Raw genomic sequence first — 22,671 nt, forward strand, 5'->3', positions numbered from 1 at the left:
GTCCATCAGACTGCCAGACAGAGAAGCATGATTTGTCACTCCACAGAACACGTTTCCACCACTTCAGAGTCCAGTGGTGGTGTGCTTTATACCGCTCCATCCAACGCTTGGCATTGTGCTTGGTGATGTGAGGCTTGCGTGCAGCTCCTCAACCATGGAAGCCTATTCCGTAAAGCTGCCAGCAAACAGTTTTCATGCTGGGGTCAATGCCAGAGGATGTTTGGAACTCTGCAGTTATTGAGTCAACAGAGCTTTGCCGACTTATACTCTCTATGTGCCTCAGTGCACGGCGACCCTGCACTGTAACTCCATGGGCTGCCACTCTGTGGCTGAGGTTTGTTCTTGCTAAACGCTTTGCAATAATATCACTTACAGTTGACCGTGGAATATCTAGCAGGAAACAAATTCCACAAACTGACTTATTACAAGGTGGTATACTATGACAGAATCACACTTGAATTCACTGAGCTCTTCAGAACGACCCATTCTTTCACAAATGTTGGTAAACCTGACTGCATGACTAGATGCTCGATTCTATACACATGTAGGAATAGATCTGGATGAAACACCTGAATTCAATGATTAAGAGGTTTGTCCGAATACTTTTGTCCGTAAGGTGAACAGAAATTCATCCTTATCACAAGAGAAAGGAACTAGTGTTGGAAATCTGCCACAGAGAAGATGGTTTAGTGAATACATTTGATTTTGTTGTGCCAATAGCTTTGTCCATATAGTGTACGTATGAATGTATGTATTTATGTATGTATTACTCCCAGGGTGAAATCATGGAAGACGAATTCCACCCAGTACATGGGCTTCTTTCTCCCTTGCAGTCTGGTAGACAGTATTGAAGCATGCTGGTTCCACATCACCGTGTAACAGCTTCATACCACAAGCCATCAGAAGTCTTATTGCACATTCGTGTTAAAATCTCTGCCTAGCCAATGCCATTGTAGTACACTATCTCACTGTATGGTTTCCAGTAATTCCAGTACAATATTTTTGGCACTTGCACTTTACCTACAAAACTCAACAAAAGCTGCAATAATGTCTTTTTGTGCAATAACTGATGCCCAATATGCTGTTCATTATGCTGATTATATTTAAAACATGTGTACAGAAAGCCCGGTATCCAATATTGCTGTTTTGTGTTGTTTTTGTCCTGTATTTACGTTAGCGGGCGACATTTGGTCGTCGCACTGACTATTCGTCTTCTAGATCTGTATCCGCTAGGGGGAGCTTTGAGCTCATTTTCAGGTTATATGGCAATGCTCCCTCCGGCTGAGTCACATGTGTGTGGAATTTGCATGTTCTCCCCGTGCCGTCGTAGGGTTTCCTCCGGGTACTCCGCTTTCCCCCCACAGTCCAAAGACACGCTGAGGCTAATTGGAGTTACTAAATTGCCCGTAGGTGTGCATGTGTGAGTGAATGTTGTATGAGTGTGTCCTGCGATGGGCTGGCCCCCCATCCTGTGTTGTTCCCTGCCTCGTGCCCATTGCTTCCGGGATAGGCTCCGGACCCCCCGCGACCCAATAGGATAAACGGTTTGGAAAATGGATGGATGGATGGATATTTATATGAAAACTAATTGTACTTAAATGTAACGATTATGTCGTAATCGTAGTCATATTCAGATTTGCGAATGTGTACCTGTGCCTATACAGCTTAAATTTCACGAGCAGAATCCAAATTTTACATTTAGGAGTCCCAGTTTATGAGATTATGATATGGTCGTTATTACGAATTTCAGTTTACGTATTAACATCGGCACTACATTTATGAACCATTATAGTTATGTGAGGAAATTTACGCCAGTTGAGGGGGCTGGGCTAAAAGCGGAAGAATTAAGGTTTATATCTAAAGTAATCGTACGGAGAAAATGAATTGCAAATCCGAAATGACAGATTTTTTTTTTGTCAAAACCAAATGGCCATTGGTAACTATGATCACGTAACTAGTGATTTGTCAACGTACTACTGAAGCTGAAAATATATAAACTGTGATTCGTTATCACAACTTGAACAACGCATGCTCATAATTTTCGATTCATAGCTGTAAAATAAGGATTGTACTCGTGAATCGGCAGGCACCTACTCAGTGCTTGGGGGCGGCACCTTGCTCAGGGTACCTCAGTAGTGTCTTGCTGGTCAGGGATTCAAAGCAGCAATCTTTTAATCACGTGTGTATTTCCCTAACCATTAAGCCACACTGTCCACTACTAAGTGGACAGTAGTTCTGAGACATTACATGCATAGAGGCGTTTTATCAAGCGACTTCAAAATCCTCATCTCCTAATTTTGCAGTATAGGATGGGCTGTCAGCTAGCAGACTGATTGTGAAAATTTACCAACTAGGTACACACCCCCCTTCCCAATTTCGTCTTTTGCTGAGTCACGAAAGGCACCACAAAATGCATTTCATCTTATACAGAGATAGGAGAGGTAGGTAGTAGGATCGCGCCCGTTGGGGGAGGGGGTAGTACCTTGCAATGACCAGAAGGTGGAGCACCAGCTTTGATTTTGCAAACGCGTGTCATTACATTGCATTTAAATATAATAAAAATACAACTTCTGGGCACAAACTTTTACTGTTTTATGTACTCATAAGTGTAACTATTTTTTCATTCCATTTTTAAATATTTTTTAAGCCAAACCAATGAAAGATCTTGGTGCTGATTCTCTCCAGTTGTAGGCTATGTTACCAAGCCATTTCCCCTTTCACAAAGTTTGCTGCTTCGGTGTTTACAGATCTTTTTGTCACGTGTTTCTACGGTATATCCATCCATCCTATATCCATCCATTTTCCAACCTGCGTATCCTTCTGTGTCGCCGGGGGGGGGGGGGGGGGGGGGGGGGGGGGGGGTTGGGGTCCATAGCCTATCCCGGAAGCTACGGGCAACAGGCGGGGAACAACTCAGGGTGGGGGGCCAGCACATATACTGAAGTCTAATCTCTAGCACATCATAAGTGTCAAAGGCTTTTATTGACAATTAAGTTTATGCAAAGAGTCAACTTTGCAGAGTTTGCCCTTCTTTTACAGACTTATATGCAATTCGCCCTGGCTGCTGTCAATCAACTTCTGGGCCAAATATTAATGGGATTAAGGTCTGGGGAGTTTCCTGGCCATGGACCCAAAATGTCGATGCTTTGTCCCCCAACCGACTTAGTTATCACTTTTGCCTTATGGCACGGTGCTCCCTCATGCTGGAAAATTGTTCATCACCAAACTGTTCTTAGATGGTTGGGAGAATTTGCTCTCGGAGGATGTTTTGCTACCATTCTTTATTCATGGCTGTGTTCTTAGGCAACATTGTGAGTGAGCCCAATCCCTTGGCAGAGAAGCAACCCCACACATGAATGTTTTTAGGATGCTTTACTGCTGCCATCACACAGGACTGATGGCAGCGCTCACCTTTTCTTCTCCAGATGCCCTAACCAATCAGAAAGGGGATTTTCCTTCTTCCGTCCATGAAATGCTTTTGTGGACAGAATGCAGCAAGGAATTACTTGATTTTGTCATTAAATAATCCTTTTTGTGGGACAGAATGCATTTTGAACATGAAAATAAGTACCCCATAGATTACATCAATTCAAAGACAACTTATAAAAGGTACAAAGAAAAAGTTTTTAAACTAGTTTTTAAATTGTATTAATATATTTTTTTTTGGAAACAGCTATTGCTAAGGGCGCTGCTAGAGATTTTGGACCTCATGAAGGTATATCATATTGGACCCTCAAACGAAACAAATCCAATTATGTTCCAAATTATTCAGGATAGAGGCCCTTGGAATCGTCCAAACTACCCTTATAGCGCCCCTGACCATTACGGAACCAATCTTTGACCTTTGACCAACATAAATAGTTTCGTGCTAGTTTCATATAGTTTCTTTGGATAAATATTAATTAGGAGTGTGTATTCTCAAAAGCTGTTTTTTGCAATTACGGAGGATTTAATTATTTTCATTATATTCCCTTTAAGAGATCTATGAAAAACTAACATTTTAGATGTCTGGTTAAGGACCACCTGTTCGGGGGTCGAAGTGAGCCGCAATCTTGTCCCGATTGATCGGACGCGCGTCTCCCAAATAGCGCCATAAGGGGGCGCCAGAAACCTTGCTATTCCAAGCCGTGGGAATCGCGCATAATCGATCGGCGCGTTAAGCACCAGTGATTTCTCCCGGCGCGTTTCCGGCCGTCGCTCGCCAGCCCCCCTGCGACCGCCTTCGGGAGTAGCCGTTACCCCAGAGAGCTCAGCTGGTGCTGCGGCGGACGGACTCACTGACGGACGGACTGACAAGCAGGGCTTTTCCCACTCCCTGGAAGGCGGGCGGCCATGTTTGCTGGACGGCTTCTGGGTTAACTTTAGGGAGGGGGAGCGTACAGGAACTGGGAGTCTCTTCGCCTTTTGTTGTGCTCGACACCATTCCCGACTCGCCAGCATTTCGCTGGTCCCCCCCCAACCCAAATTACCGACATTACTATTTTGTTCACCCTCCCGTCCCCCCTTTTTACTCACCATTTTCACGCTTTTTAGTGTTTTTTTTACATTTCTTTGCTGGGGGTGCTTGACTGCTGGAGCCCGGACAAGCAGCCCGCTGCCTGGCGCGCTGGATGTAAGACCGGAGATGGCAAAGACCGTGATTTCAACTTCGGAATAGCAGCTGCGCCCGCACAAATTCACTGCTCGGCCCGCCGAAAGTGCCGCTCCGTGCGGACTGGGGTCGGGGGGCGGAGGAAAGGCGTATGTGACGGAGCGGGACAGGGGGCATCGCAGGCGCTCCAGCGGGTAAGTTTCCGGGGATCCGCGCGGCGCTTGCTGCGGCGGCGCTGGCTTCGCGCGGGCCTGCGCGCGGCTCAGCTTCTGGCTCCGGCTGGCTGGGCGCGCGCCGCTTCCTACCAGTTTAAAGTCGCGGCGGTCCGGCGCGAGCTTCCGGCCAAAAGCGCTCCATTCAGCATATAATCAGTATGTGTCCCCATCATTTATTTAAATGTGAGTTAATGCGTACCGCGTGTTGTCAGTTTGTTAATATAGTTTATGAGCCTGACTCGTGTTAATGCGGATCGTGTATAGCGCCTGTATTCCCTCTGACTACAATGGACTGTCCGGCGTGTGTTTTGTCCATGACACATTGTCGCGGAACAGCTGTTACATTTGTTCCCGGAGCTCAAACTCGGTGTTTCAGGACGCCTCCCCCCACCCCCTCCTCTTCCATCTTCGGGATAGCCCACGCAGACCGTGCAATCTGCTTTCCCAAGGCACAGCTAAAGGCAGAAGCGGATGGAGGACTGCGCATTGCCCATTTAGCATAAACGAAATCTGCCGAGATTGCCTCTGAATTTTCGGCGTCTCGATCTCTCCATTTGGCGTTGTGTGTGTGTGTGTGTGTGTGTGTGTGTGTGTGTGTGTGTGTGTGTGTGTGTGTGTGTGTGTGTGTGTGTGTGGGAGAGAGAGAGAACCCCCATCCGCTTCAGCTGTGTGCGCCAGTCTGGTATCTCACAGTTGTTGCCGGATCCTGATCTCCGTCCCGAAAACAGCCTGAGTGTTCCCGTGGGTTGATAGGGCTATCGCCGGCGCTGTCGGTTCTGTGTACACAAAAACTGGGCACTGGACGCCGGTTATCGCGGTTTTCCGGTCACTGTGGACCACCCGTGTGTCCTGGATTTTGTTACTCCTAAACTCCTAAGAGTAACCGAGAAGTCCGTGTTTAATTTGCACGTTTTTACTATTGTCACGATGGGATTTCAAGGAGGAACCGCATGATCAGTGCTAGTCTTGAGTTAATATTCAAGGACTATAAATTAAGCCAATAAAAACTTGCCTTCAATAAGTGTGTCATACCTCTAAAATTCTTATCACTGTACTTTCCAGATGTTGCATCAATTAAGGTAAGAAATGTCTACAACCTTAGTAATGTCTCAGTGTATGGTCATAAGTTAGTGAGGAGAAACTCATTTCCAGGATTGCAAAATGTTCACTCCGCATTACAAGAGCAATGCACTGCTCCGGCAGCTGGTACATGGTGTTCCAAACTAAGGTAGCGCACCTTGCTTAAACATCAATGCTAAAAAGCGATCTGAGATTCACATTGAACATACCCATCACTTTAGTTGAGAGACTTGTCTGCTCTGGCTGCTGCTATATTTACGTTTTATTTATTTAGCAGATGCTTTTATCCAATGCAACCTTTATTTCTTTTAAAAGAAAAAGGGGTCAGACAATCCCTGAAGCAACTGGGGGGGTTAGGGCCTTGCACAGGGGACCAACGGTGACATCACTCAGCCGACTGAGATATGAACCAGCAACCTTCATGACCTGCTGAGCCACACAGCACTTCTTGGGCCGTCCTGCAACCCCAGGAAGACACAGTGTCAAAGTATTGTGTCATGTGACTGTGGAACACCTCACCTCATGAGTGTCTGTATGTAAGTGGTGTGAGGGGGGGGTGTTTATAGCTGTTAGACATGTGGGTAGGAAATGGGAAGTGATCTCTATCGATGTGCCCTTTAAGGAAAACAGATAAATGTGCCTTTGATGTCTGATACTTCTGGGACCATCTGTCGGGAAGCTGGCTGTAATTACGTCCACGCATTGGAGCGGGAAGCCCGTATAGTTTGGTTTGTTTGACTCCGCAGCTTTAGCTAGCACGTTTCGGGCAATGTGTCTTTGGGCATTGCTGTTCTGGACCTCAGAGATTGACATCTGAAATCTCTAGAGGGACATCCTTCATAGCCCCAAGCCAAGCTTCCGTAAATCGTCCAACTGTAAAACGGTGCAATTTGCACAGTCCTTTGAATGAGCGTGTTCAGCAGGCAAATTTTCGTCAGTAGCAGGAATACCTTCACGTTGGGTGCAGCGGAGATCGGAAGGTGACTCATCCGGGTGTTGATTTCATACAGGTTTAGCCACTTGTTGTAATTTCTTAGAAATGACACAGTGTGTTGTGATTCCAGTATGTTGTAGTTGCTTAATCCACACTTTGAGGTTTTATTAATTTGTAGCATTTTGCCTTGAAGATTTTGGTTGGTGTGAGTGCAGCTGCAGGGTGACCCTAAAATGAGATCTCGGTCAGGGGTTCTCAGTTGGTTTAGCCTCAAGACCCATTTTTTTGCACTTGGTCATTAAGTCTTGACCTAAATTTTTAATATTGCGAGGTAAATTTATTTATCGGAAAAAATTGCCGACAAGTGGGGAGTTGGGGTTGTGTTGGTGCTCAAATACCACACGCTCTGCAACCCACCAGCTGTGAAACATTGACGTAGGTCAGTGGTTCTCTGTTCCGTTGTTGCCCCCTCAACAGAACGTTTTATTTGCAACCCCCGCTGTTTTCAACCTTCCACGTTCATCATGAGCCTATTAAGGACCATATAAGCCTGAATAAGGTAGGGTTGGAATGAAAACGTTCTGGCGGTGGGAGGGGGGTCAGCGGCAACAGGATCGAGAACCGCTGATCTAGGTTAAGTGCAGATGTGGAACTTAGCATCACCCTGTGGCACTGGGATGGTGTATAGCTCCACCCTCTGGACAACAGCAATTGGTGGGCTGGCCTCCCTCCCAGCATGTCCTGAAGTATTACTGTTGGCCTGATTTGGAGTACTTAGGCAGACAGGCTGGGGGCGGAATAGAGATGTCCCACAACTTGTTCGGGGTGTGATCCCATGCAGTGCCAACATCAGCTTTGTGTGGGTGGGGGCGCGTCTTCAGGAGGAACAGGATCAGGTGATGAACTATGAGTTTCATGCCATAAACTTTTCCAGTAACGGCTGGGTGAGCCAGCTTGCTTTGCGTGGTCTCTAAAAGCTTATTTGACTGTGGAATAATTGGGTGGAAAATGGGTGGAGTAGAAATACCTGTAAATAGTGTTATTTTCTGATATGATCATTATGTTTTTGCTATAAATAAACAAAAAAAATGCAATCTGACCAGAGGGCACTCTGTAATGGTGCACAGAGATGATGAGATGCAGGCTGTCTGGTGAGGGCTGCAGATTCCAGTCCTTGGAAGGAAGTGCTGACTCCTTTGGGCAGGGTACTTGCTGTGACTGGTCTCAGCCTGTCCAGTATTGTTTGTGAATGTTTGTTATTAGCGGCCATTGCTAAGCTAAGCACCGGGGGGGAGGGTGATCTTAATCCTACTGTGGTGACCATCAGCCCGATTAGCGTTGACCCCGCCCCGGGTCGCCTTGAGTGTGTGGCTTTCTTTCTGGCAGCAGACATCCAGGAAAAACATCATCCTCTACTGAGAGCTCACTGCGTTTCCCCGTGACTGGGGGTTGCAAAAGGAGGTTCAAGCAAAGACGTAGCTTTGAAATGTCATTGTGCAAATGAGCCAGGATTCGCTGTGGTTTCATTTCCACTGCACTATATCCTATGAAGCCAGCAGGAAGAGATGTGATGTTGAGTTGGTCGAGGTCTCGGGGGGGAGGGGGGCAGTAAAGGAGACGTGTCTGATGGCTTTGTATACGTACCTGGAGCTCACGAGAAGCATGACACAGATGTCATCTCTCCTCCTGCCTCTCTGCTCTACCCGTTTACCTACTTGGGGCTGTTATGTCCACCTACTTTCACTGAGCTTCTCAAGTGCCCGCCTTGTTGAAAATGCTTGTGTAGGGGGGCAGGGTGGATCTGCGCCCAGGTCCAAATTAACTGCAGTTTGGGTCCCAGAGGGAAGTGTGATGTGTACCTGGTGTTTGTGGAGAGATGCTAAATGCCAGCCATTTCAAGTCGTCATCTGACAGCCTGGAGGTTTTTGGTGCCCCCTTATGATGTTCAGTGCCCCCCACAGTAAGTTGAGAGCTGGTGCACTTAAGCGAGCAGATCGGGGGTGGGAGTTGACTGTGCAGTAAGCTGTCAAACAGGTCGGTATAGCATTGTCGGTCATGACTTGTACCGACATGTGGCCGATCGGTGTGATTGGCATGGTGACCCCCTGACTTGAAGAGTGCTTAGTGAGCTGGCTGTCGAGTTCCTAAGAATAGAGCTGTGGGCACTCAAGGCAGGGCGGTGCCGGGTCACCAGGTCATGACCCTAGAGAAAGGGGCCTGACCAGAAGCGAAACCCTTGGTCCTTAATGGGAGGTCTCGCTTTATGCATGAAAGCATTTAGCATGCATAATTCAAACCCTCAAGTGGGTAGTAGCTCTTGGTAGATGAAAGGGCTCTCATTTGCAGAAAGAGGTAGGAGTTGTTGGTAAATGGAAGTTTGCTCATGAGATGCTGAACCTATTTGAAAGTAAGGCGGAATGTTTCAAGGTTGTCTGTCTTCAGCTAAACAAAAAAATCAGAATCTGATAGACTCTCGTTCCCCGGTGCATCTGTGACAGACCCGCAGCGGAGGTATTGTCGAGATGCTGAAGGGCTAGTGTCCTTCACCCCGGTCCTCAGCTCTCTGGTTTCAAGGGCAGCCTTTGCCTTTGTCTGCTGCCGGATGACTTTCTGAAAGGCTGGAGGGGGTAAGTCCCGGTGGTAGGTGCCTGCGGAGGGGGAGAGCGCCAGGCTGGTCAGCATCCTCTCTTCCCCCTGGTGGCCCTCAGGGCTCATTTGTGTGTCAGGGGGGCGGGGGGGGGGGGGTTTCTCCTCTGAAGCCTGCTGCCAGTGCTGGTTGTCTTACCGTCATAAGAATGCTACCCAGGGTGAGCACGCCACTTCTGAGGTGACACTCATTGCAGGTCCCCCATGCTTGGATGAAAAGGAAACCCCGCTGAAGCTCTGTTTTTCTCCCATTACCACTCTGTCGATGCAGGGATCGGTCCTGGATTGGCTGCTTTGTGTTTGGATGAACAGATCAGTTTCGAAAACTGTCTGGAAGTCTAGGTGGTGTGATTATTAGTTCATGGGGAAGGACAAGATTTATCGAAAGGCAGCTGAACCTGAAAGTTACATTTTCTATTCTGTATTAGTCTCTCCAGTCAGTTTTAATGTTTACTTGCATGCATTTACCCTACCACTTCCCCTGGGATTGGGAAATTTAACCTGAACATTCTTAATAGAAGCCCCCCTGCCCATTTACTTATTCATGCCTCCTGCTGGTCTACAGCGGCATTGCATTGAGGAATTGAAAGGGCAAATCAAAAGACCTTGTGAAGGAGTATTTGTCGACACAATCCGACTGCTCCTCTGCTCGCCTGCCGACGCGATCTGTTCCACTGGCTGAGCAGTCTGGTGAGATCATGCTTCCCTCTTCCCCCCACTTCAAGTGTCAGGATCAACAGGAACGTATTCCCATCCCGCTGGCTGTGATCCTCGTCGCAACTCTGTCACCACAACGCAAATTTATGAATGCGAGATTGCGCTTGCAAGACATTCAACTTCTGCAATGTCTTCAACCCCTGAGTATATCTAATAGAAATAAGGTTAATACCCTACAGCCAAATGGGCAGAGTTTAAATGGCAAATTCTATTTGTATTTTTCTTTTAGTCTTGCATAATTAATACTTAAAGCAAAAAATAACGTGCCTATCTGTTTAACTTTGCATTCCGAACAGTAAATATTTACTGGGACAGCTTTCTAGTAGAAGGGGATGCCCGTTGAGCGCGTCTAATGACAAAACGAGACGACAAGATGACGGGCGTTTCACTCCGCACCCTGTCATTAGATGCCCAGAGTAGGCAGAAGAATAAACGTATTGATTAAGCGTGGAAAGCTTTAATTACATGTAGTTTAGATGCAGTCCTCGCTCTCTGAGACACACCGGATGTGAAGGAATGGGTAGCCGATTAATGCCTCTCTGGAGGAGGCCATTGGCTGTGTCCTCACGGTGGGAGTCAGCCTTTCCACTTACGGCCGTCCTTTTTACACTTGTAAGCATCTTAATTGCGGTATATGGTATGGGGAAGGTTTGCATGAGAACCCAACAACAGGGTAGCGTGTTTTGAGCCGAATCATTTCAAGCCTCGCTCCGGCTGGGAGGAGCCCTCGCTGCTCTTCGGCCGCTGTTCCCAGCAGGGGACAAAGGTCGCTGCTCTCGCCCAGTGGGGGCGGGGTCGAGGTGTACAGGCCGGCACTCGGCTCTGTTCCATGGGCATCCGGCCAAAAGGGGACTTTATTTGGCACAGGTGTAGTGCACGGATGGAGCTAATGTAGCTGCATTCGGTTTCAAATGAAAACGAGGGCTGTTACGTGTTGAAGTGACATGTGTTCCGTGTGACATGTGAAAGGGGAATTCCACTCTGGGGTTTCTATTTTTTATATATATTGATAAATATATATATATTTATCAATCTGCTTTTTAAGCACTAAATACTATGAGGTTACTGGTTTTTATGACCTGGTTTGTGAGGCCTGTGTTGGGGTTTGTGCTCCGCATGGTTCCTGCTTTTGCTGCTGGTATGGTTAACATCCACAGCATGTGTCAGATTTCTTATATATGATCTATGTAGCGCTGTCAACATTCCTGACAGCTTCATAAGTGTATATGCAGGTTTTAAATGTAAAATGGTTCCTCCTCACCCCCACTGGTCTGAATTCATTCTTTTTTTGCGCTCTCCTGCCGCGAGGCAGTAAAGGTCTGCAGGTTGCAGATGACACGTCCTCGCTGTGTAACGCTGATCTGCCTGGAAGCAAAACTCGAAAAAGCCCCTTTTATTCCTTGGTGGAGTTCCATCTCCTCGCCCACCCCCTCTTGGGATAAATAAGATGTGGGAATCCCCCCATTTGCCCCCCCTTCCCCACTAACCTTCTTTTAAATGCTAGGCTTCCTCTTCACGCCTGGATTGTCTCCATAAATGCACATCAGTCTGAATAGGTCAACCTGTGCAAACACCCGCTGCGAAAGAGGAAATGGTCCGCTCCAGTCTTGAGTTGGTACAGTCCGTAAGTGCCGCAGCCCAGATGTGCTTTATCTGGCCCCAGCAGTGATGTCACTCTCATTTTCACGTGAGCCACGCATGTACACAGGTTAAAGTGTGGTACATGGATCATTGGGTTGAGCAGTTGACTACAGACTTTGAGGTTTCGGTTGGATTTTGGTCCCCCTTCAGTCCATGCACGGTCCTCCCTGGTGTGTTCTGTTTGCTTATCTATACTGGTTACCATCCTGTGTGCCAATTTGCTTCTAAGGCAACATTTTCTTTTACAGTAATTCGATGTGTCCCCCTTCAATTTGCTCATTCAGGCCCAGGATGGATACCCTCCCCTCCACCTTCTTTCCCACTCATCATTGGCTCTGCGGTCCTGTCTTTTCCCAATCCTGGCTGCTCCATAGTCCAGCATTCCAGGTCTTCTCCACTGTACCAAGAGGCTGGTGTCACTGCGTGTCACTTCCATGTGTCACCTCTGTGACTGCTCGCCCCGTGAAGTCCGCCTTTAACTGAACACCGGCAGTAGTATCCGTTTCCTGCTCGAAGCCGATAATAGAGTGGGCCTCTTAAAAAGCTTTTGTATCCCCAGTCCAGTGCTTTCCCAGATCTTTTGTTAGTTGACCCACCCTGCAAGGGAACCAGCAGGATTTCTGCAGTGTAGGTGGTGCCGCCTTTAGTCTGTTTTACAAACATGTTTTACATGTTTGTTCACTAGCCGTTATTCATGAAGTCCTCTCTTCCTCCAGAGGACAGTAGGGGAGAGAGAGAGGCTGCTTCTGATGCGCAAGGACATCGCCTCCGTCTTCGTTATTCTTCTTAGATGCACGATATATCGATCAACATATTGGTTTCCGCCGATGTCCGCTAAACATCGAGATATTGGCATTGGTCTGGTGTGTCAGTCATGACCGATATTTAGACTTTAGTCAATATTCCAGGTTAGTGGAACCCGAACTACAGACATAACTGCTAAAACAATGGAGATGATTCCATCAGGCAGTCAGCCATTTCCCCTAGTGGAGGACGAGGGATCAGCTCTTAGTACATTGCTATAGTCTCCCAAGTCGGTGCCACTTTGCCGACGCCTCACTGCCTGCATTTTGTGATGTTGCTGCTACACACACTCACTGGATCTTAAGTAACATCACAGACATCAAGTTACAGTACCGAGTTTCTGGAGCTTGAAGCTTAGCCGGTTATTGGTAATATTAGACATAAATATATTGGTTATTAGCATCTCCATATCACTGCATCACTTTTCCTTACAATAACATGCAGTGATGGAAAGCTCCAGAACAAGCTCATGTTCCGATCTCTCAGCTTTCCGGATGTCTCTGACTTCAGGATACTTGTGTCTGTTTTTCTCCTCTGAGTGTCCCTCCGGCTTGGCTTATAGGTGTCTTTTAGGCATAGCTTGTATACATCTGTAGCTGCATAATCCTTTACCCGCTGCCTGTTTTATTTAAGGTTAAAATGAAGGACTCATAGTCAGCAATTGGGCAGAGCTGGTCTTGTTCTACGTAAAGCGAGGGGTGGCGGTGTTTGGCTCAGTGGGTTACGATCGAAAGGTCACCGGATCGCGTCCCAGTTTCGGCAGAGTGACTTCACCTTTGGACTCCTCAGCAAGGCCCTTAAGGATTCAAGGATTCAAAAACTTCACATTTCGGCACGCGGTGAAACACTTGCTCATGTGCTTCCCTGCAGACTTAAACGTATAACATTGAAGAACAATAAATAATGATAATAGAATAGTGAACAATAACACACCACATACATAAAATTTACAGTAGCGATAGATGGAGGTGGGGGAGGTTAAAGTGATAGTGGTTAATAAATCGCAGTGGCGATTGGGATTATTCTGAAGGTTATCCATGCGGATTTAACGTTGGCCGACTTGTGGGATGAAGTTGATGCTGAGTCTTTACTGCAGTTGATCCAGGGACTGCCTGACTCTACTTTGACGGCTAGTGCACTGCTTTGGCGCAAAATTGCCTGCCAAATAAATACAGTGGTGGGCAAAGCCTTTTGGGATTCAGACTCCCGGCGTTCCTGGCGTATGGAAAACGGCGTGCTCCGCCGTCTGCGGCAGCGCTCTCTCGGGGAACTGGGAGCTCGTCTGACGTCTTTGAGTGTTTGTATTACGGTCAGGTGGAGTCTCCCCTCCCCCCGCTCCTCCTCCTCACCTGGGGCCTTACAAGCCGCTCCCACGTTGTGTTTCTAGCTCTCTCACCTTTCCATTTTCTCCGCTCTAAGTGGAGATAAGGGATCTTTCAGAAGTTCCTGCATGAACTGCACCAGTTCTGTCTTTACTTCACTGCTCCTTTACTTATCAAAAGTATAGTATTACTGAAGCTGTGCTTCGTGAACTGACACGTTTAGCACGAGTTTAGAAGCCCTGTTTGTTTTTCCTTTCATTGATTTAAAAAAAAATTTTTTTTTGTTATCCTGCCTTTCCTTGCCGTATCACATTACTTCATTTGCTCATGGTTTTCCACGTGGGCGTGTAGGAACAAAAGCCTCAAGGTTTAAGGTCACAAGTCCGACCTTGGAGCGTCATCGCGGTGTGTGTCTGGCGCTCGTCATAGGAGGGCACCATTTGGGTCCCTTCGTTTCTGTTCCACTTTGGCTGGTAGCTTCCTGTCTGGGTTAGGCTGAGGATACTGCAGCCAGAAGCTTGACCCAGTTTTGGGCGGGGAAGCCCTCTGAGTCAGGGAGTCCCATGGTGATCGTCTTGGTGATCGTCATGGTGATATCCTTGCCGTTCACTCTATTGTCTGAACACCACCCTTCCCCAAATTAATGGCCATTTCAGACGAATCATCAAACTCAGGTGTATATCAGCAGTACCCCTTCGGGGGCTTTTCCACCTGAAGTCACGGCCGTTATTCTGTCAGTGGGGTATAATCAGTGTGGCCAAGCCTCACCCGCCACATGGCGAATTTGATTACGGTGACCCCTGTGCCCCTGGCAAGAGGATGACCGCCCTCCGGCGCCCCATCTGCCGGCTCGTAAGGGCAGACCCGTGGCTGTGGTCACTTTACTCTTTAAGCACGGTGACTGGGCTTGGCCAATGTGGGGTGTTTCTGCTTGCAGAGTCTGCGCTTCGTACATAGGTGCATCTCTCTCTGCTTATTTAGGTTTGGAGCAGTGCAGTTTCCTTTTCCTGCCACTGGCACTGCACTCAATGTCTTCACCCCCCCCCCCCCCCATCTCTCTCTCTCTCTCTCGGCTTAGTCCCCAGTTTCACTCCGGACACCGGGGAGCGAGATTCCGGTGATATCTGACAACTTCCGCACGGAGCTAGGGGGCGGTGCGCCCTGGCGTGAGCTTTGTCTCCGTGGATCAGGGTTCGCATAAGGAAGCAGGCCTTTTGGGTAATCTGAACAGGAAGGAGCTTCGGTCCGAGGTTGAAGAATGGGATGGGGGAGGGTCTCAGCCACGGTGAATAAACTGTCATTGGTTGGGGATGTAGGAGCACGGTAAACTGTGCAGTGGGAAAGATGATCAGGTGCCAGTTATGCATGTCACTGTGCCAAAACTGGTGGGGGGGGGGAGGGGGGCGTGACAGTGAAAACAAAAGACAATTTCGGCTGTATTCCAAACGCCCACTCTACTGCAGTGCAGGGTGCCTGGGGGGCCAAAAGATAGGCTCTGATTGGAATCGCACACTTGGACATTGGAATCGGCCTGCTTTACAGCCAGTGGTGAAAAGGTGAGCCGCGGTTGGGTTGCCGGTCTCCACTGAGCAGGATGGGGCCGCTGCCAGGAGGGCGTGGACTTTGGTCTCCCCTAGTACGATGAATCTGAACGTCTGCTTGCTTATTTCAACTCTCCCAGCTTTAGAGTGACTCTAGTCCACCTTTTCTCGCTAGTCAGTGTGTTAACTGTACTATAATCATGACCTGAAGCTCCGCACTGGCTCACCCAGATGGTCCACTGAACAGCTGCTTTCACAGGCTCCCTGCTGGAACCGCTGGCACATGTGCGAGCCTGATGGCCTTGAGACCGCATTCGGGGGGCCAGCGGAAACCAGGCCCGTCCCCCCCTGGCCTCCCAGCAGAGTGACAAGCACTGCTGAATGAACTCGGCCTCCTGCCTCATTACCGCCATTTATCCTCCATGAAGAGGATTACATCTGCATGAGGCCCAAAGTCCGTGCATTTTGCTCAGGATTGGGCGGCGCCGAGCATCGCCCCGAGCTTATTGCAGTTGGAGACCCCTTGAAGCCTGTCTGCCTTTACCGTGTCTGCCCCTGGTATCCCACAAACTGGGACCGTGGTAAAACCTGCAGTTGACGCCAGTTTTTGGAGCAGGCCTGCTGTGAGGCCAGACAAGGCTCTCCATGCGTGCTTCCTGCTAAGGCAAAGCAATAAATAAATAAATCAGCATCACTGTGAAAACAGCTATCGCCACGGTAACTAATGGATTAGCTGACTTGGCGATTAACCCGATTTGGGAATTAGCTAGATGTCTGTTTCACTTTGTGTTGAACCCGCCTGTCTGAAGGTCAGATTCGGAAAGTGAGGTCAGACCTCATGTGATTCTCCACTTGGTGTGTGGTGTGAAAATAGACCTCATACTTTACCAATAATATTTCATTAGACCAAACACTGTGCCATCTCAGAGTATTTTAGTACAATCTCTCGAATCCTTACTTTCACTTTGACATATTTGGTCTTGTGCATTGCGCAACTGAACTGGACTGACAGCCCAATGTTTGCACTATTAAGCAACTGGTTTGCGGTTGTGACTTGGGGTTTCCCTGCGGCTGTTTCTCTGACTACTTTCTGTTTGTCGTGTGTGTGACTCTTTGGAATGTCAGACAAGCTACAAAGAGAGACGCTCTTTTGAGTGTGGGGTGGGGAATTCAAGGTAATTTGGGGGACGGTTAGACTTGAGAATGCGCAAGTGTTTTCGTGACAGGTATGAGAAGCACAGCCCCCCCTCGCCGGCTGTCTCCGACTCCTCGGCTGTTCGGCTGAATGCTTGATGGCCCTCGGCTTTTCTCATCCATTTTGATTAGCCCCTTTGTAGTGTGCAAAATTACGTTGACATTCAGTAGGTCCAGATAAGACTTACTGGAACTTTTAGCCTTTTGTAGTTTTGATCTCGTAAGCTGGGGTAATGTCACCCCCCCCCCCCATAACAGCACCAGCTCATTTGCCTCCTTCACCTATGCTTAAGTCGCCTTAATGACGTCAAGCCAACCACCCTCTTGCCATCTCCACTTAAAGCAGAGGCTTGCATGTGGCTGCCCTCAGCCCCCGGGGCTTTCCTTGCCAGGAACCAAGGATGACGACCAAGACTCTTTGGTTTATTAGTCCTGAATTTCGGCCATAACACAGATTGGTTGAGCTGGTCTTTTTCAAGTGTTGTCCTTTGAACAAATTTAATCGCGAGCCGAACTTGGGCAGTTTGGGCCGTTAGACTGGTATGTGGAGATATCGGCTGCTTGATGGTGGTAGGCTGCCTGATCTTGGGCATCCTACCCAAAGCGTGGGGTGATGGAAGCTTTTCCGATCACAAGCTGGCAGAATGGGTGCTGTGGGGGTCGCCCTACAGCTCGCCCCCGGAGTGCCCACTCCAAAGAGATCACTCTAACATCTGTACGCCAAGACCTTTCACTCAGCTGATTGACTTGGCCAACAGACGGCACCTCCGTTTACCCTAATGTCCATTGCCTGTAGGCTGTCAACTTGATGTTTTATCGCTCGAAATATTGGGACAGAATTCACAGGGGAAGTTCTTCCTCCTCCAAGGCAACCTGGAAACTGGCTTAGATTTGTATAGCAGATTTGCGTGACTGTGTTCAGTATTTAACAATGTTTAGACATATGTGCTTCAGTGGGGTGGCTCTGTGTGTTTTGTGACTGTGTGAGATGGTTATTTGGAGAGAGTCCTCGATGTTCTTTCCAGCTGAACACCAGTCAGCTGACAGTTGGTACGATTGCCCTGTACTGTAATGTGTTTTCTCTCCCTCCATAGACGTGAAGATGGGTTGCATCAAGAGCAAAGAGGACAAGGGGACCTCGATGAAGTACCGGTCTGAGAACACGACGGACTCGGTCAGTGCACATGTGGTCCATTATGGGCCGGAACCCACACAGCTGGACCCAGCCCCTGCCGGAGGCTACAACAGCCACTCGGTGACACCCTTTGGCGGCTTGTCAGTCATGGCTCCCTTTGGGGGCGCGTCGTCGTCCTTCTCCAGTGCAGTGGTCAACACGTTCCCGGGCTCTGTCTCAGGTGAGGTGTCGGTCGCCCTGGTAACCTGGTTACACAACTTTCAAGCTTAAGGTGAGCATCATGTTAGTGCTCCTGACAAATCATTATTGCATGTAGAGCGTCTTCCCATGCATCATGGGTTCTTAAGAAACACTTAATCTCCATTGTAGATCAGCTAAGTGATTCAGTGCTTGGGCGGAATGATTCAATATTCTTTAATTGTTACGTACATAGGTATATAAAGTACAACGTGTAGTGAAATGCAGGTCCACGTACGCACCTCAATGTCAGGGTACCCCCCACCCCCACTATTTGCTGTTATAGGCTTGGTCTTCAAGTGCTTTGTCACAGGTCTTAGATTTTAGTCTTCTGGTCGGACCTTTTAAATGGATGCATCTTTGTGGAACAGATCTGCAAAAGAGCCTTTCATAATGGCTTAGGTTTGTTTTGTCAATGCATCTAAAATATATGCTTCTCTAGATAGTCATATAGTATTCAAACGCTTCAAATCATGTGGCTGGTGTAAGCAGTTGGATGGATTGATGTGTGTATTCAAGGAACTATCCCTGACCTGCACTGACAGTTTTTCTGCCTCCTGTGTGGCTTTTCTGTTCCCTGTTTCCTTTGGGGAAGGGAGGGGCGGCACTTAATTCAGCCAGTTCCCCCCCAGGACTCATCATTATTCCTAATGAAGAGCGTGTCCTGCCCATAAGCAGCTTCTATTCATTTTCCAAGGCTGAAGAGCTTGGATTCTGCGGGCGTAGGAGGAATCCGTCGACCAGTCACCCCCCCCCCCCCCCCCACCAGCGGAACAAAGCCAATTTCTTCCATGGCTAGAGGCTCACGAGTGCAGTTTGGATTAGACGGTTAATTGAATTTCTGTTTTGAAGTGTGACACATCGCCCCCTCGTGCCAGACCTCTGGCGTGGCCTTCTGTGGTAACTGGTTACATCAGAGGCGTCCGTGTCTCTAAGCCCAACGCACGGGCCGTGTGTTTGTGGGAAGGGGGGCTGTCACACGTCGATCTCCCCAGATCTTCCTACATCTTTGCATTCTGAAATCCAATGCTCTTCCACTGAAATCTGATGTCTGCCTGCATGTTTGCTGAAATAGGAATGTCCCCCCCCCCCCCCCCGTCTGTCGTGCCCCAGCGATTAGACAACCCTGGCGGTTGAACACGATGCCTTCAGAGAGCCATCAAGAGCTTAACTTGTGAGCTTAAGCTCTATAAAAAGTAAAATTTCGCGTAATTGTTTGAGCAGAGAGGCACTTACTGTCAAAGCGCATATAGAACAATTCCCCGATCTTTGTGATTTATTATTTTTCTTGTGGGGGAGGGGTACGTTTGGGCATGTGCATAGGGTCTAAGGTTTCGGGTTGGCGGATTGTTGTCTCCTGACAGGGGGAGGGTTGGCCAGAGGCCCCAGATGTCTGACTCCTGCAGACGGGTGGAATTAGGCGCCTAGGGGGGCACGAGACGCCCCCGGAGTCATGCAGCTGTCGCCCTGCGTCACCGGTCCTGTGTCACCTGTTGACACCCTCGTGAAGTCCCACGCGACTTACTCGGATTCGCCGGTGCTGTGGCGCGTAGTATTTTACCGTCGAGCCCAAATTGGCCGTCCGAACCAGGGGATTCTCTTACTTCATGGACACAGACCAGTTTTACTGGGTTTGTGGGCCAGATGAGCTGGTTCAGTCAGTTGGGGGGGGTTGCTGGGCTTCGCTAGATCTGTTCAGAGGAGCTTCACGCATCAGGACATTGAGGAAAATCCTGAAAAAACCTGCCTTTTTGTGGGCTTTTGGATCTCTATAGCGAGCTCACTTCAGATTGTAATCCTCTCGGCAGGCACTGGGGCCCAGTGTGCTCTCTGTGACGCCCTGCCAGACTGTTACCTGACCCCATTTGCAGCCATGGAGGTAATTTAAAGCAAAACCTCTTTTTTAAAGGTGCTCGCGAGAGCAGTGACTCTCAAATGTACTGTCATGAATTTGCCATGGTGAGCAAAGGGTCCACAGTACAGGAAGAGCGGTTTGTGTGTGTATGTGTTGACAAACGCCCTGTCGTGTTATTGGCTCGTAGCTGCCCCCCTCCCAGCCTGATATGTTTCTCTGGTACTTGATCATCGTCCGTGATGCTGGAATTCTGGGATCCTCTGGATTTACCCGCTGTTGGTCCAGGACAGAACCTCAGTGATGGTTCGACCAGGACGGAGGCACCTGTGCCGTGTCTCCAGAGTGTCTGCATCCTGAAATCGGCACCCCCAGGCCTTTCCACGAAAACCTTTCCTTGGCGGGTCTGGGAGGCCGGGGGAGAGGGGTGTCCACTTGCCTGACCCCTCTCCTGTCATCTCGCTGTAGTGCATCTTCACATGGCCATGTTGATGTTCTGGCTTCACGAGGTTGTGGCCCAAGTAAAGTGGTTTGAACTGTTAAAAACACACATTGGGTCTGGTTTACGTAACCCTATCCCTAACCCTGTCCTCCTCGGCTTGTAATGAGACCCTGTTTTCCAATTTTAGGAGGGGTCACGTTTTTTGTGGCCCTGTACGACTATGAAGCCCGGACCTCTGACGACCTCTCGTTCAAGAAGGGGGATCGCTTCCAGGTCATTAATAACACGTAAGTGGCCTTGGGGTCCCCAGCCGGGTGGAGGGTGGTGGGGGTTGTCTGGGGTCTGAGTGCCGTGGGAGGAAGGAATGAGGTCAGCAACTGCAGGCTCAGATCTGGCTGTAAATCTTGCCTTGTACCTGCAGAGATGGAGGTTTGGTCACCAGAGGAAGACCCTCATATTGTGACGTATCCAGCTTGTATTCCACTAAGGCAATTTCTCCCCCCCAGGGAAGGAGACTGGTGGGAAGCGCGATCCATCAACACCGGGAAGAAGGGATACATTCCCAGTAACTATGTGGCCCCTGCTGACTCTATCCAGGCTGAAGAGTAAGGCGTTTTTCGTCTGGTGCCCTCTAGTGGTCAGAAACCCTCGTGTAGGCGGAATCATGTTGAATCATGAACTGGGCCGAAAGTCCATCTTGATTCCGGCAGTACGAGCGAAATCCAGTTACTATCGAGGCTTTTATTTCAGCCTTTGTGGGATTAAAGGCAACATTTGGAGTCTGATTGCCCCAGTGTTGTAATCAAGCCAGATCCTGCTGCAGCCCCCCCTTCCCAACATGTGAGGATTTGTTCCCCCTCCCCTACAGTTGTGCACACTGGGTATTCATGCGATAAGCAGACCTCCCTGCTCCATCTGTTACCCAGATTTGTCGTACCTGACTGTCCTGCAGAGGATCCCGACACACCCTAAATTTCCTTTACTTTTATTCCTTTATTTGCTGGTGGGGTGTTGCTCAGTGGGTTGCGAAGGTTGCTGGTTCAAGTCCTAGCTGGACGAGTGATCGGCTCATTGTTGGGCTCTTGAGAAAGTCCCTTATTTTGGGGTGCAGTGTGTGGCTCACCAGGTTAGGACTCTGTCTGTAATAGGAAGGTTGCTAGTTCAAATCCCATGCTCAGCAGAGTGTCACCTTTGGTTCCCTGAGCATGGCGCTTAGCCCCCAGTTGCTCCAGAGACCTTTCTAACCCAGCTTTCTCAAATTATATGCTGCTTTTGTTAAAAGCTTCTGCTGAATAATAGTAATAAATGTTCTCGACTCCCGTTTATCGCTGACCTTAAGCCATCGAACGGGAGCGATCTGCTCCTTATTTTCCCTACTGAAACGGCGCCCCGTCTTGTAGCTCAAATCCCGTCTGCCTGCTTCTGTGTGGCGCCGTTTGCCAGCACCCAGGAGACAGAGAAGCCTCTGATTTCCCTGTAAAGGAACGGCCAGGCTCCGCGAGCTCCCGTCATCTGCCTGGGATTCTGTTTACTTGCACTTTTCCATTTTAGGCTTTGTGATGGCCAGGGGAGGAGACGCTAATGCCCCTGTCTGTTCACAGATGGTATTTCGGCAAGATGGGCCGGAAGGATGCAGAGAGGCTGCTCCTGCACCCGGGTAACCACCGGGGCACCTTTCTGGTCCGGGAGAGCGAGACCACTAAAGGTGAGGCCGCTGGGGGGAGGGGCGACTCCCCTGAGGGAACCCCGATTCAGTCATGTCTCTGCTGCTTTTGTACCATAGCGGGTTGCTGTTCACTTACATGTGCTCACAGGTTTGGGGGGGGGGGGGGGACAGGTGCGAACCCATGACCCCCACAGAGATAGCTTTTTGCTGCTTTCATTCACTCAAGATCCCCCCTCCTTCCCAGAGGTGATTATTGCCCCCCCTTATCACCCCCCCCCCCAAACATGAAAGACAGACTTAAAATGCCCCAAATCCACTCCTTGGGGGGGGGGATGAGTGCATGTCTACTGTCAGTGCACCCCTCCCCCCCCATCCCCCCAGCAATTGCACCTGTTCCTCAGAGCTGTCCAATCCCCCGGCCCCCCTGCAGGCGCCTACTCTCTTTCCATCCGGGACTGGGACGACGCCAAGGGCGACAACGTGAAACACTACAAGATCCGTAAACTCGACAACGGCGGCTACTACATCACCACCAGAGCACAGTTCGAGACCCTGCAGAAGCTTGTCAAACACTACACAGGTATGCCTTTAAATTATCTACCACCCCCCCCCCCCCCACCGTCTCCTTTTGGTTTATTCCCACGCGCTATAAGG

At 49.0% G+C, this 22,671-nt stretch overlaps 1 protein-coding gene across 50 annotated transcripts in view; it reads left to right on the forward strand.

Annotated features, from left to right (window-relative positions):
• The first annotated feature begins 4,130 nt into the window (after nucleotides 1–4,130).
• Nucleotides 4,131–22,671, forward strand: part of yes1 (YES proto-oncogene 1, Src family tyrosine kinase) — a 30,018-nt gene continuing 11,477 nt past the window's right edge. For 21 of the 50 annotated variants that reach the window (XM_049000906.1, XM_049000895.1, XM_049000903.1 and 18 more), the window contains exons 1-6: nucleotides 4,132–4,785; nucleotides 17,780–18,040; nucleotides 20,539–20,638; nucleotides 20,858–20,956; nucleotides 21,953–22,056; nucleotides 22,448–22,597. In XM_049000906.1, the coding sequence (XP_048856863.1) occupies nucleotides 17,788–18,040; nucleotides 20,539–20,638; nucleotides 20,858–20,956; nucleotides 21,953–22,056; nucleotides 22,448–22,597 (706 nt within the window). In that variant the 5' untranslated portion in view covers nucleotides 4,132–4,785; nucleotides 17,780–17,787. Of the gene's footprint in view, nucleotides 4,786–17,779; nucleotides 18,041–20,538; nucleotides 20,639–20,857; nucleotides 20,957–21,952; nucleotides 22,057–22,447; nucleotides 22,598–22,671 lie in introns of all 50 variants that reach the window. The other 29 variants (XM_049000913.1, XM_049000912.1, XM_049000914.1 and 26 more) reach the window with 4 other exon arrangements.

This window comes from Brienomyrus brachyistius, unplaced genomic scaffold (genome assembly GCF_023856365.1).
Source record: "Brienomyrus brachyistius isolate T26 unplaced genomic scaffold, BBRACH_0.4 scaffold54, whole genome shotgun sequence".
Classification (NCBI taxonomy): domain Eukaryota; kingdom Metazoa; phylum Chordata; class Actinopteri; order Osteoglossiformes; family Mormyridae; genus Brienomyrus; species Brienomyrus brachyistius.